The sequence below is a fragment of the Molothrus aeneus genome, chromosome 7, assembly GCF_037042795.1.
Source record: "Molothrus aeneus isolate 106 chromosome 7, BPBGC_Maene_1.0, whole genome shotgun sequence".
Classification (NCBI taxonomy): Eukaryota; Metazoa; Chordata; class Aves; order Passeriformes; family Icteridae; genus Molothrus; species Molothrus aeneus.
In genome coordinates, this window is record NC_089652.1 from 30,412,049 (window position 1) to 30,425,705 (window position 13,657).

The 13,657-nt window shown below is 40.4% G+C and overlaps 1 protein-coding gene across 1 annotated transcript in view; it reads left to right on the top strand.

Moving 5' to 3' along the window:
- Positions 1-1,178: 1,178 nt before the first annotated feature.
- CCDC93 (coiled-coil domain containing 93) overlaps positions 1,179-13,657 on the top strand; it is a 33,040-nt gene continuing 20,561 nt past the window's right edge. The window contains exons 1-7 of the mRNA XM_066553983.1: positions 1,179-1,305; positions 2,309-2,422; positions 4,114-4,208; positions 6,707-6,818; positions 9,227-9,325; positions 10,393-10,449; positions 12,551-12,651. Coding sequence (XP_066410080.1) covers positions 1,264-1,305; positions 2,309-2,422; positions 4,114-4,208; positions 6,707-6,818; positions 9,227-9,325; positions 10,393-10,449; positions 12,551-12,651 — 620 coding nt within the window. The 5' untranslated portion in view covers positions 1,179-1,263. The remainder of the gene's footprint in view (positions 1,306-2,308; positions 2,423-4,113; positions 4,209-6,706; positions 6,819-9,226; positions 9,326-10,392; positions 10,450-12,550; positions 12,652-13,657) is intronic.

The following is a 13,657-nucleotide window of genomic DNA, read 5'->3' on the forward strand; positions in this document are numbered from 1 at the left end:
GGAACAGTGTTCTGAAGCTCTGTTTAAAATGTGGCCTGTGGTTACACCAGTACATGGCCTGAGCTGGTCTGGCCTATTTTTGCTATTATTAATTATTATTATTATTATGGCCTAATTTTGCTATTATTAATATTATTATTATTATTATTATTATTATTATTATTATTATTATTATTATTATTATTATTATTATTATTATTATTATTATTGCTCTGTCAGGGCAGCAGCCAGAATGGACTGGCTCATGTATGCTCTGCTGCCCTCCAAAGGATGGGAATGCTGCACTCCTGCTCCTTCACCTTATTGAGATGCTTCCAGCCACAGCTGAGTGCAAGGTTTTGTTGTTTTTTTTTTATTCTGTGTGTGGCAAAGAGTTTGGAAACAGAATACCTGAGATAGACTTGAAAAGACACCCTTGTCAGGTATTTCCTAAGCCATCGCCAACCATGAAATGCTGCCATGGTTTGCTATCCAGCTGTTCGGCCCATCAAATCCCTGTGCACTGGAGTGATTTTATTCACGAATACAACGTGCCTAGGGAAGTGGTGGAGCCACCATCCCTGGAAGTATTTAAGGAAAGCCCGGAAATGTCTCTTGGTGCCAAGGTCCCGTTGACATGGTGGTGGTGCTAGATGTTGGACCTGCTGATCTCAGAGGTCTTTTCCAACCTAATGGATTCAGTGATTCTGTGACCTGTGTGCAGGGGAGAAAAAACAGAATGAAACCCCACTTCAGCTCTTAGGTCACCAAAGGAAACACGGCTGGCAATGAGAAGTGTCAGCGCCCAGCGGAGCATAAGCGGCCGTGAGGCGCCTCGCAGTCAGAGCACTAGGTAACTTGTCCTCCATGCTGGCGGGAGGCCTCAGGACCCCTTGTAAAAGGAAAAAAAGGAGAAAAGAGCGGCGGGCAAAGGGCAGCGCCGCGCAGGGGAAGCGCCCGGGGCCCGCGGGGAGGAGCCGCGCTCTGAGGGGCCGCGGGCACGGGGGCACCCGGGGGCGCCCCCAAGGGCGCAGCCCGCGGGCGGGGCCGCGGCCGTTGCGCTCCGCGCAGCCAGTCAGTCACATGAGCCGCCGCCCTCCTTCCCCGGCACCCCTCGGCCGCGAATGGCACGGCCCGGATGCGCTTGTACGCAAGGAGGGTGCGGGCGAACCATTGAGCAGGGGCGGGGGAACCCGGCAGCCGCCGGCCGGGAACACCCCTTCGCCGGGGCGCTGCGGCGGCGGGGAGCGGACGTGACAGCGGCGCGGCTGGCGGCGGAGAGCGATGGGGGTGCCGCGGGGACAGGAGCGCCAGGCCCCGCAGGAGGTACCGGAGCCGCGTCTCTCCCAGCCCCCCGTCCCTCGGGCGCTGCCGAGGCCCCGCTACACCGGCGTCACCGGGATCCCCACCCGCTCCTGCCCCGGCTCCCGGCCCTCGCCGGCAGCGCGGGGGTCGGTGCCGCGCAGGGTGCGGGGGACGCGGGGAGGCCTGCGGGGCTGCCGGCAGCGCTGTGCGGGTCACCTTCGGTGCTCCATCGCCTCCCGTGTGGCCGCTGCAAGCCCGGCTGGCCGGGTTCCCGTGGCAGGCAGCGGAGAGGAGGAGGGTGCCCGGAGGGGTGGAGGTGGGCAGGGTGTGCAGGTGCGGCCGTGCAGCCCTCGGGGCGCACCTGGAGCCCTGTGAGCGACTCTCCGGCCTAGGGCCGTGGGCTGGGGAGCTCTGTGCCTCTAGGAAATCACATGTATCCCCGGAGCTGGGGGGTTTCATCCTGTAAGGAGGGGACAAAAGCCCTGGGACGGGCTGGCTGTGCTGGTGAGGCTTCGGAGCGCTGAGGCTGTCCGGGCTGCCCGTCACAGCTCACTTTGTGACTGCCGTGCTTTGAAATTGCATTGCCCAAAAAGTGGAATTCCGTGTGAGCGTCTCCTCCTGGTTTTGTAGAAGGATTAGAGAAACGTGTCCTGGTTTCGGCTGGGATGGAGGTGAAATTGAGGTATGTGAGTTTATGAACCCTGAAATTGAAAGAAATGTGTGAAATGGAGAATAAGTTAACTGGCTTATGGCAATAGGACAATATTAGTAGCTAGGGGCAAGCAGTGGACCAGGAGTTTGAACAGCAAAAGCCGATTAAAGTATTTAACTGGGTGAAAATATTTCTAAATGGACTTAACATCATATGTGCTACCTGTTTCTTTAATGTTTTTCAAATTAACAACCAAGTGAGTAATGGAAGGCAGGTTTCTCCTGGTATGTGGTCTGTGCCAAGGCTTGGAAAATGCTCACTCTTCAAATGAATGAGAAAAACTGAATTAGTGTTTTGTTGTTTGTTTGTCAGGTTGAAACAAGAGAAGATGAGGAACAAAACATCAAGTTGACTGAAATCTTGGAGCTGTTGGTGGCTGCTGGGTATTTTCGAGCAAGAATCAAGGGGTTATCACCCTTTGACAAGGTGAGGCCATTACAATATTTTAAACCCCTCTTTTAAGTATAAGAGGCTTATATGTTTTGCTGGTTTGCTTAGCAATTCTTTATAAGACAGTTGCAATTTATGAGGCTTCCCTGTGTGAATAATTCTGCAAATGACCTAGTTTCAGACAGACAGGACCTCCTCAGTCTTGAAAGACGATTTTGTGCAGCAAGGCCTGTTCTAAAGGAGACAATTGGATGCCAACTTACTGCTGTCTGCTTTTTTTGGGTGCTGTGGCCTATGCTGGAGTTGTGTGCAGGGAATTTTCCTCTATCTCCCAAGAGCAGATAGAATAGCTAGTCTTTGGATACTTTGAGTCTTTGGATACTTGGAGATAGCATGGTAATTTTAAAAACGACATTGATGAGAAATGAGGAAGTATCTGTGTAAGAAAGGAACAGTTAGCCTGGTGAGATTATTTTTGGGGCTGTTTTTACATATCTTTAGAATGTCATATTTATTAACCTTTCATTGTTCTAGACAGGAAGTGTGTGATGCTAACAGTGAGCAAAGTTCAGGTTGAAGAGAGATTTCTGAATTGCTTTAATGCTGCCTCTGTGAGAAATTCCTGAACCAAAGTTTGAAAACACAGAACTACAGTAGCCTTGAAATGGATTCTTCTGTTTTCTGCTCTCTCTTTGATCATAGCACAGCCTCACTTTGCAATGCAATTTTATTTTAGTCAAACTCCTTGGTTTTGCTGCCAGTTGCCGCTCCGGAGTCTGTGCTTACAGACAGAGAAGTTTCAAGGAGACTGCCTTAGGATGTAACATTGTTGCATTTATGTGTAGAAATCACTTATAGGTACTTAAATGCAATTGCAAAGTTACCATTCCATTACAGTGCCCAACCTCACCAAAATGAACCTTGCTGCTGAAAATGATCACACTGCTAATGCAAAAGGGATATGTAGGTTAACATAGAGGGGGGTGTGAGAGGGGGAATATGTCAGAAACCTTGTTAGAAACCAAGGTTCCTGATTTGCTGTGTGATAATGACAAGTTATTCCACATTTTAATCCCTTTTTCTCTTCTTTGCCTTTGCATACATTTAGGTTATTTTGCACATGTTTATGCAAGGTTGTCTTTAAATATTTATGTAAAGTTGATGAAATGGCTCAGGAGTTTAAGTATGCCCATGTCAGAATAGGGCCTGAAATAGAGATTTCTGCAGAGCTGGGGATTTCCTGTGTGCTGATGCTGTGTCTACCACTTTGTGTTGCATATGTCAGCAAGCAAGAAATAATAGTAGCAAAGATGTATATAAAAAGGTAAATATAAGACTGCAGTAATTATGATCCTTGATAAAACTTTGATATGGTCACTTTTTAGAGGTCATGACATTTAACATACTGTTGTGTTTTATCCTTTTGGTTGGTTGGTTTTTTTCAATCTGAGAGCTGTTTCAAAACTATTATCTAAAGCTAAGAGAGGAATTTAGGTTGTCAATAACTGCTGGGGTGGTTTCTGTCTTCTTGTACGCATGTATTGTGTATAGTACTGTATGAAGTTGGTATGGTTATGTTATCTGAGTCTGTCTCAGAGCAGAGAGGATACTGAGGATGGTGAGATTACTGAGATGTAGTTTCTAAAATAAATAAAGCCTGGAAGATGCATTTGGGTTTACCTGTTCAGTTTAGAATGGCCCTGACCATGCTGTTGCTCCTTTGCCAGGTGGTGGGAGGCATGACGTGGTGTATCACTACCTGCAGCTTTGATATCGACGTGGATTTATTATTTCAGGAAAACTCTACTATTGGTCAAAAAATGTAAGTTGATTAAATGGCGAGTGGAGGATCTTTCTTCTTTTTCTTAGAAAATAAAAAGTGGGTGGGGAGGGGGAAGTTACCTGCTGTGTTTCTAAGAAAGAGTTTTAGTTCAAATTTCCTGCTTTTGGAGACTGCTTGTTTACAAAAGGCACAGTTTTTTGGGTTTCTCAGACTGTAGTTCCACAAATTCTAAATCCAGAAAGATGGTTATTTCAAAAAAGGCAGGGCTATTCCCTTTGGGCTGCCATGTTCTTATATCCCTACTAAGCACTGAAAGCATTTGTGTGACTCCACACTGAACTGAATTGGGAACTGATCCAAGTTAAAACCTACCAAAAAAAAACCCAAAAAACCAAAACCCAAAAGAAAAAAAAAAAAAGAAAATAGTTTTAACATGAATGAATTCCTGGATCCAGTTCTCTGTGCAGCTGTACAGATGCTTGTGCTGGCACAAGGGGATCATGCAGAGGCCAAAGCAAAGGGCAGAGGGAGACCACGCTGCTGGAAGCTGGAGTGCAACATTAGAAGGCCTTCCCTGAGTTCCCTGTGTCTGCAGTTCTGCTGTGTAAATAACCTCTGACTCCCTTTTATGGTTCTGGGTTAGAATTGTAGGCATCAGCAAACAGAATTTAAAGCATGTCACTGTTGCCAAAATAGGTATCTGCCCCATACTGAGGAGGAGGATTTCCTTCCTCAGGGTGACCCAGTGAGAACATTTTGTTTTGATTCATTTCTTATGCATGGAATTTGCTCATAAGCCAGCTAATTCCTCTGCCAGGGAGCTTATAGATGTTTATGCTAGGAAAGGGGACACATTCTAAACTCCTTTTTTTCTTTATTTATATCTGACAAAGAGGCATAATTAAAATTTGCAGGAAATAAGTTTAGCCTGGTAAGTTACAGTGGCTTATTAAGAGACTTATTTACTCAGTGTAGTTAAAAGGAACATCTTTCTGTGTTTTCTTGAAAGTCATAGAGCATTGGCAAGGCTTTTCAAAATAAATATTTGTGGGTATTGCAATTGCATTTGGAGACACTCAAAGATATAGATAACTAACTACATAGATAAGTAACTACATCATAGATAACTAACTACATAAAGCATTGCTGAGTGCAAAGAATTAAGTAGAAACTAGGAATGAAAATGGTAGTGGTAGTTTTTTATCTTTGCTATCCTTAAGAACAACAGGGTAGGAACTGGTTAAGTTGTTCTCAAAATGTTCTGTTATTTTTCCAGCTGACTGGATGAAAAACTAGCAAAACAAAAACGAGGCTCCTCTCCCAAAACAGCAACAATGATTTATTTGTAAATCTAAAGTGTTCAGAACATAGGAGCATAGGCTGTTTTGATGTCCATGTAATGTTTGTGTTGGTGGAGGCTCAGGGCTTCTGTGGTGTTTTCAAGATAAAGCAAAGTTAAACTGTGTTTTCTCAGTATTATTCCATTGTGATGGTGTCCTGTTATTTAATTCTGGGCTCAAATAAACATGGAAGCATACATTAGGATAAATAGTTTTGTTTTAATTGCTTTTGCTTTGATTGTGCTTCACTTCCCTTTACTTCCTTTTAGGAAGTAAAACATTTCAGGCTCTATTCCCAGATTTTGGTCATTGTCTCATAGCTCTTGATCCCTTTTTTTTCTTCCAGGACCTTACTTGTCCATTTGAACAGTACTAAATGTCAGTGAGCTCAGTACTGGATCATTTCTTTTTCTTCATGGGGAAATAGCTTTGATTTTCCAAGTAAAGTTCTCATCCTCAGTGGTTACACCTGCTTTAGAAATGTACTTGCCAACATTGACAGCAAAAAAAATTCTTGCCCTAAAATTAGGTATTCAGTGGAAACAGGATGAATTTCTTACAGCTGGATCCCTTGTGGCAGGGTAATCCTTTCACTTAACCAGCTCTTACTGAGCTCTAGAATGAGATTGCTGCCAGCAAATTCAGTTTTAGTCACTTGAAAAGTACGTGAAGTGCACTGTGTATTTAGCTTTTAAGTGCAGTATGTATTTAAATTCAGAAAGTTTCAGGTGTAACATCAATATTTATTTTGAGAGTTCTGCTAAATAAAGTTTTAAGTCCTTACATTTGTTTCTGGGCTTCCTTGGAGGGTACCTCTCTTACTTAATGTAACTGTTCTTAAAGCTACTGTCTCTTCATGTTGGGTGTGCCCTATAACATGCAAAGGTGTTTGTGGTGGTGTATTTTATATGGATATTTTATCTGTCCAGACATGCAGATCTTGAAATTTTCTGTAGTAGTTAAATGAATTTCCAAGGTAGGAGCCTGTAAGTGGGGCTTAATCACCTCTTCACAGGCTGATGATATAAATAGTGCCTGTAAAAGCTATTTTGGAAATGAGTTTGATTGCTTTTTGTTATATATAGTGGAAGTTACTGGAGGGAATCTTTGCACTACTGTGTTTTCAAAAATAATCTGTAATTTACAAAAGAAAATTGTAGCATACATACATCTGTCTTTTTGTTGTTTTTATAATAGTGCCTTAACTGAAAAAATCGTGTCAGTATTACCAAAAATGAAGTGTCCGCATCGTTTGGAACCACATCAGATCCAGGGACTGGATTTCATTCATATATTTCCTGTTGTACAGGTAATAATTTCATGGTGTTGTGATACTTTGCTGAAAAAGGCCATAAAACTTGCATAAAAAAATAGAACAAAGCTTTGAATTATTTGTTTATTTAATTTCGGAATAAATAAGCACAGAGAAGTAGTTTGAATTAATGTTTTTAAAGAATGAAGTGACATTATGGAAGATAGAATTTTGAAGTATTAGAAAGTAAACAAAACAAACTCTCTAAATTCTTTGCAGTGGAGTCAGATTGTGCCTATTGTGGAATGCCTGCTTAAAGAAACCTAAGTTTTATCTTGTTGTGGAATCTGATAGTCTGCTTTGACAGATTAGGAAATAGAACAAATGCCTTCCAGTCTCTGTTTAACTTACTCCATAAGTTATGCAGATAAACCTTGAATCAGAAGGATATGAATAAGGCAAAAGTCATTGGGGTCATTTCTTTAAGATAATTCATCCTTATTTCCTATCACTTAAAACCTGTGTTCTGACAAGTGATCCTCTTACTGTGTATTTGTTGAGCACCACTAATTCACCATGTGCCTCGTTCTCAAGTTTATTAAGATTTAAGCTAACACTTAATGTGTTCCAGTTACATGTGGTATTTTGAGAATCCTTGGCATTTTTTGATTTTCATTTCATCTACACACAGAAAGGTATCTTTGACAGATAGGGAAAATGAAGACTGTTAAGCAAGCTTCTTTTCCATTAAATATCTCCTTACCTCATGCCTGTGAAGGAATTTAGCAAGTAAGAAGACTCTAAATTTCAATCTGTAAGAAGTGGGGAAAACTTCCTGGTGCTCTTTCCTCTTCTAGTTGGAAGCTCCTGAGGAAAACCACACTTAACAGCACTCCCCACAAAACATTCTGTGGTGTGTGCTGCTCTTACACAGCTTTCAGGCTGTGGAAACTATGTATCTTGCTAATGTTTTTGCTTCTGAACCCTTATTTCCTATACAGAAGAAAAAAATACTCAACCCAGGTGAGTTTCTTGCCCTGGTCACTGGATGGCAATGAATGGTTACATTTATCAAGCACTAGGCTTCTTTCATGGGATATATATTCTTCCTCCTGTAAAAACAATAGCACTAGGTGTTCTTGTCTGTCACCTGTTTTATCACAAATCCTGGTTTGGGATATTTCTTCTGGAAAGGAGAAATATTAATTCTAAATGGAGGAAATCTGCTTCTGGGTTTCTCTGAGAGCAGTGACTCCCAGTATTGTAGCTGGCCAGTAGGTGGTAGAGCTGACCCATACAAGTCTTTTTTGATGGGCTTAGTTTTTAGTATGTAGAGGATCTTGGTTTAAAAATTGTGGCTTTCTGTCAGGTCCCTGTGAAGTTCTGCCTGCTCCACATACTGCAGGTTCCTCATTTCACCCCAGGCAAGACAGACTTTCAAGAAAACTTGTTGGTGTCACCAGAATACTGTGTTCTGAAAAAGACCATGCAAAATATAAAATGCTGACTACACCATGTAAGAATCATGTCTTTGATAATGGCACTTTATTCAATGCCCTGTTAAAATCAAGATTCCACTTGCTATCTGTAAATCTCAAATCAGTTTTCAAATACTACAAATGCTTGCTCTAAAGTCTGGCATTGTGTCCCATTAGCTCTTGCACTGTGCAAGAATTTAGATGGATCCTTCCCTACAGGAAGAAATTAGGCTGAGTTGGCTCACTGCCATAGACTGTAGCAGAACTTTAAAAAGAAAAAATTAAAAATCTTACAAATATTCCATTGGGCAGAAATGTCATTCTTCTTCCTAATAAATTCTGCATATGATCACAGGCAAACGTATGTACACAGTCTTGTGTTGAGATGTTCTTGGTAATTAATATTCATTTTCATCTCTTGTTGTCATCATGTTCCCCTCACTTTCCAGGGGTTCATGGTTATAGCACAGGAAACAGTTGTTGGTTCAAACTTGGATCCCACAACTGATCTCATCTCTTCTGTGACCTCCTGCACAGGCTGTCAACAGTCTGCAAGATTTATCTTCTCCAACATTGTTTAAAATGTACTTCAGTATTTTGTGGCTTTTTGTGTGGTCTTATAAATGTCAGAAGAAGCCTTTTTTCTTGCACAGGCATGTGGTTCTTCTTGAGCACTTCATAGGCTTGAAGATCTGTCTGTTCATGGTGGAGCTGTAGTCTTTTAAACCAGTGAATAATCTACAGTAGGACAATTTCATACAAGAAACATATGCACAAAAGAAAAAGAAATGTTTATAAAGTAGCAAATACTGACACATTTTGTTAGGGTTAGGCCAAAGAGTTGCTGTGTTTACAAATAAATCACATGCTCTTATTTCCATGCTTAAAATGTGCTTTTAGCTTTTATCATGTATTAAAAAAATAAGGCAGAAGTTTGATGCTTGCTGCTATTATTATTTTGTTTTCAGCTAATACAATTTTTTTCAGTGGCTGGTGAAACGTGCAATAGAAACAAGGGAAGAAATGGGAGATTATGTCCGTTCTTACTCTATATCACAGTTTCAGAAAACTCACAGGCTGCCAGAGGTAAGATCAAGGCAGTTCTTGTTTCTGTTATAATATGTCAGATGTTCAGTTGCATTGCCAGCCTCACAGCTCTGAAATCTGCACACTTCACCAGAGTAAAGTGCCATTGTTTTGTGAGTGAGTGTTAAAGGAATCCCCTACAATTTTATCTGGGAAGAAGTTGAAGAATTATTGTGACAGAAATTTTGTAGATTCTGGTCAACTTTTGCCCAATGATTGCCTTAGTTTTTCAGCGGTATTTGGTATTTTTGTGTCATTCTAGCTGTTCAGAAACACCCAGCATGCTGTGGAGAATGTAATCTAGTTAGTTAATTGAGAATGAATATGCTGTTAATACTCTATAATTTGGGGTTTCTTTCAGAGTGCTGAAAGGCAGCTCTTGTCTTCCTGTATCCAAACCCCAAAATTTGCTCTTGAAAACTAGATTTGTAAAAAACTTCATTCAGTAGCTGAACTGTTCTTCAGCAATGACATGACGTTGTCTTGGTAGAGGAGGAGAGATTGAATGAGCTTGGACATGTGCCTGTAGTGCAAAGCCATCAGTTCTGTTCTTACATATCACAAGGCAATTCCATTTTTAACATCCAGAACCCAAGTTTTGTCCCTTAGTAACAGGATTAAAGGCAGATGTCCCTAGTGTTGGGATAGACAGATTTAATTAACTTGGCGTGCTTTCGATTTTGATTTTTTTTTTTTTTAATAATTATCTTTAATGCTTAGAAACTAAACAGTAGAGGAAACTTCTCTTTTCCACATCAAGTCTATCCCAGCTTAATTAGTTAATAGTGTAATAAAGATTGGAGATCCCAGTAGTGGGCTGGGACTGCTTTTGTGTCAGGTCCTGCCTGAGCAGAGAGCAGCTAGGCTGCTGATCTGGACACAGTTTTGATGACCTATCTGCCATCTGAAGGCAGAAGCAAAACTTTTCTTGTTAATCACTAACATTTCACCAAATCTCTGGGCAACTCAGAAACTGTTTGACAGCTTTGTTTCACAGAATCATTAGAATGTTAGAGATTTAGTGTCCATTCCTGGTATTTTTAATTACCTCCACTATTGTCTTTCAGGATGATGAATTCATGCAAAGAAAAGAGAAGGTACTCAAAACAATTACTGATATCTTTGTAAGTATGTTAGATTTCTTTTTTTATGGCTAAGCGAGTGGTTTTAGTAATGAAATGGATGTGGTTAATTGGGTTTTCTAATGAGAAGATCCCAATTAAGTTACATGTTGATCTTCATCCCTGAGGCAGGTCTCAAATGCCAATATATCACGTTGATATCTCCTCCACTGTATGAGGAGATAAACCATATCCACTGCCTGCATGGGCTGTGTGGAATCCCACACTATCAAACAAAAGTCACAGGGTAGCCTACAGACTACTGAACCCTCAGCAGACTTAAATGTGTGTTTGAAACTATCAGCAGTTGTGCTATTTGTCTTGAAATTAGTTAATATGGTGATGATCTCAATTATCTGCATTTCAGAACTTGACTTTTTCACTTCTTGTAATTAGCAATGAAAGTAAACACCCTCCTTCAGGACTGTTTTCTTCAAGTAGCAGATGTTGGTTGGGAAAGGTGGTCTTACCTGTGTTCTCACTTTCCACATGCAAATCTTCTAACTCTTGGATAAACTGTATGTATTTTTTGAAAGCTTGTTCATGAGTGCTACAGAGAGGTAAAATAGTAAAACACCTAGGCTCTCTCACTCTCATACCTGAACTCAGCTGTCTGGCTGGTAACTGGAGTTTCTGTCCTTGCTTTCTTATTTCCCCTTTGCTTGGGACCATCAGTCCACCATTTCTGACTCACAGAAGTTCACTACTGCTTTGGGGGTTTTTGGATCATCTTGATAAATTCCAGGCCAGCATTTGACAAGAGAGGAGAAATCTGGGTTTGCTTTGAATGGGACATTTTCAAGGCTCTTCAATAGAAAGTGAAACCCTGCTCTCCTGAGAAAATCCCTGTTTTTTCAGACAGCTCTAGCCAGGCACCCTGAGCTCTTCATGCATAGATGGAGGTGCTCAGTGCTGGTGTAAGGAGCCACATGAGAGGTTGTGTAATGGGCCAGACAAGTCACCTACTCTTTTGGCAGGTTTTGGAGGGAGGTAGTTGTTTTTCTGTACAAATGACCTGAGTGCTGGTGAGTATAATATATGTGGTTGAATTACAGCATGTGTTTGTAGAATAACATTGCAGTGAAAGTCTCCAGGTGATGACCAATGGAGCTCCTTTGTCAATCTATTTGAATAATTGTCCTTGCTTTGGAAATTTCAATTACAGTTTCTAAAGTGTTGTTCCCCATGTTTTAATTGGGTTTTTTAATTATCAGCAGACTTACATTGAGTCTTTAACTCCAACTAGAAATACTTGTCTTTCCAGTGAGACATGTATTCTGTTTTACACGTTAGCTCACCCTCTGTGAATTTGTACTTGTTTGAAATCTCCACTTTTGGATCACATCTTTGAAAAAGATGGAAAGCCTTTTCAGCAGTGTTATGGTGCAGGAATTGTTTGTGGAAAATAATATTTTGTGTGGTATGGAAAGCCAGATTTAAAAAAGAAATGTTCTCCCTTCTGTTTTTAAATTGGGAGCAGCTCTATCAGTACAAAATAGTAATTGTGAATTCTTGTTTCATTTGATGGGCTGTTGTTGAGTGTTGAGCTATTGGATTACATTTGGATAGCAGGAGATAAAAGTCATTTTACTACCCAACTTCTTGAGACTTTTTTTCCCCTTAAATTGTAATAAAATCTGCTTTAATTCCATTGTAACCTGTGATCATTGAATAAATAATAATTGCATTTAATTATCTAAATTTAAATTTAATTCTTTAAAGAGTTTAAAAATAGAATTAACTCACAAAGAAGGTAATATTTCTAGACACTGGCATTAGCCAAATCATTTTAACAGATGTTGAGTGTGTTACTTTTTATTCTTCTTTCAAACGTGACAGAGGAGATGGTTAAGACATTGTTTCATGTTAAACAGTCATTTATAATGGTTTTTTAAACTTAGAAAATTTCTGTAGGAAATTGCTTAGAAATTAATTCAGTAAGGTTTTATAATGTAGTACCAGAAAGAGAAGGATAAGGCGATTTATTTGGGTAAGAATATTGGGTTGGAAAGGTAAAGTTTATATCACTTTAGATGACAATTCCTCATTTATTTTTTTATAAAAAACCCTTTTACAAGCTCTGCACTCATTCACTGTCTTGCAGGAAGTTTACAAACCCCAGAGAAAATACAAACGTCAGACAGGAGCTGAGGAGCTGCTGGATGAGGAATCAAAGGTTCATGCTACACTTCTGGAATATGGCAGGTGAAAGGCTTCATTTAGCTCTCTCTAGGTTTTATACTGTGTATTACAAGCAGTACAGATAAAATTTGGATTGTGGTAGGGTTTTTCCTATTGCTTGAGAATTGAGCTATTTCAGATTTACTCCTGTTTGATTTCAGATTTTGTTTCCTTACCCTGCAAGTTCTCTGGGGACAGGACAGTCCTCATATTTGTGAACCATATTTTGTACAGTGGGAGACCAGGCTTTATGCTCCTTCTAGGGTGTGTTTTTTTTAACATACCTGTTTTTTATAAAAACAGCTTAAATACATCATTCTTCCAGATAGTGTGTGTCAATCAATATTAGGTTTTTGCAAGCAATCCACTGAAAATTTGGTGAAAAAGGACCTGCAGTTGCTGTTGCTTCTTTTTCTTGTTCTCATGTGGTTGCTGCATCAGGAAGCTGAATCATGGTTGAATGTTTTGTCTTCTCACTTTGCTGCAAACTTTCATTCAGAGACAAAGTTACCAAGGCTTTTGATTTTCCATTATCTCTGAAAGTCCCTCTGGTTTACCGAGAGCTCTGGAAACACATAAAAATGAAGTTACAGAGCTTCTATTTCTAGTTTCTATTTCCAGTTTTCTTTTCACAGTTTAGTGGTAAGGACATCTTGTCTGCTGTCTGAGCTCTTAATACTTAACAAGTGCAGATTACATCTGAATTCCATTTTGTATCTTCTGGGGCTTCTTTTCCCCCAAAGCAATGGATTTTTTTTTGTTTTTTGTCTCACTGTTGTGAGTACTTTCCTTTTAACAGTAACATGGACTGTAGTGTAATAGCTCAGGATTTACTTTCAAATGGGAAAAGAGCATTGCCTTTTCCTCTCATGAGCTTTACATGATAATATTTTATGGAAAGTCAAGATTTGCAAATCTTGATGGGATATGGAATATTCAGATAATGGATATGAAACCATTCTGTAAATATGCTCCAGTACCTGCATATTTAGTTTACTCAAAACATTTCAAAACTAATTTGATCCTGGCT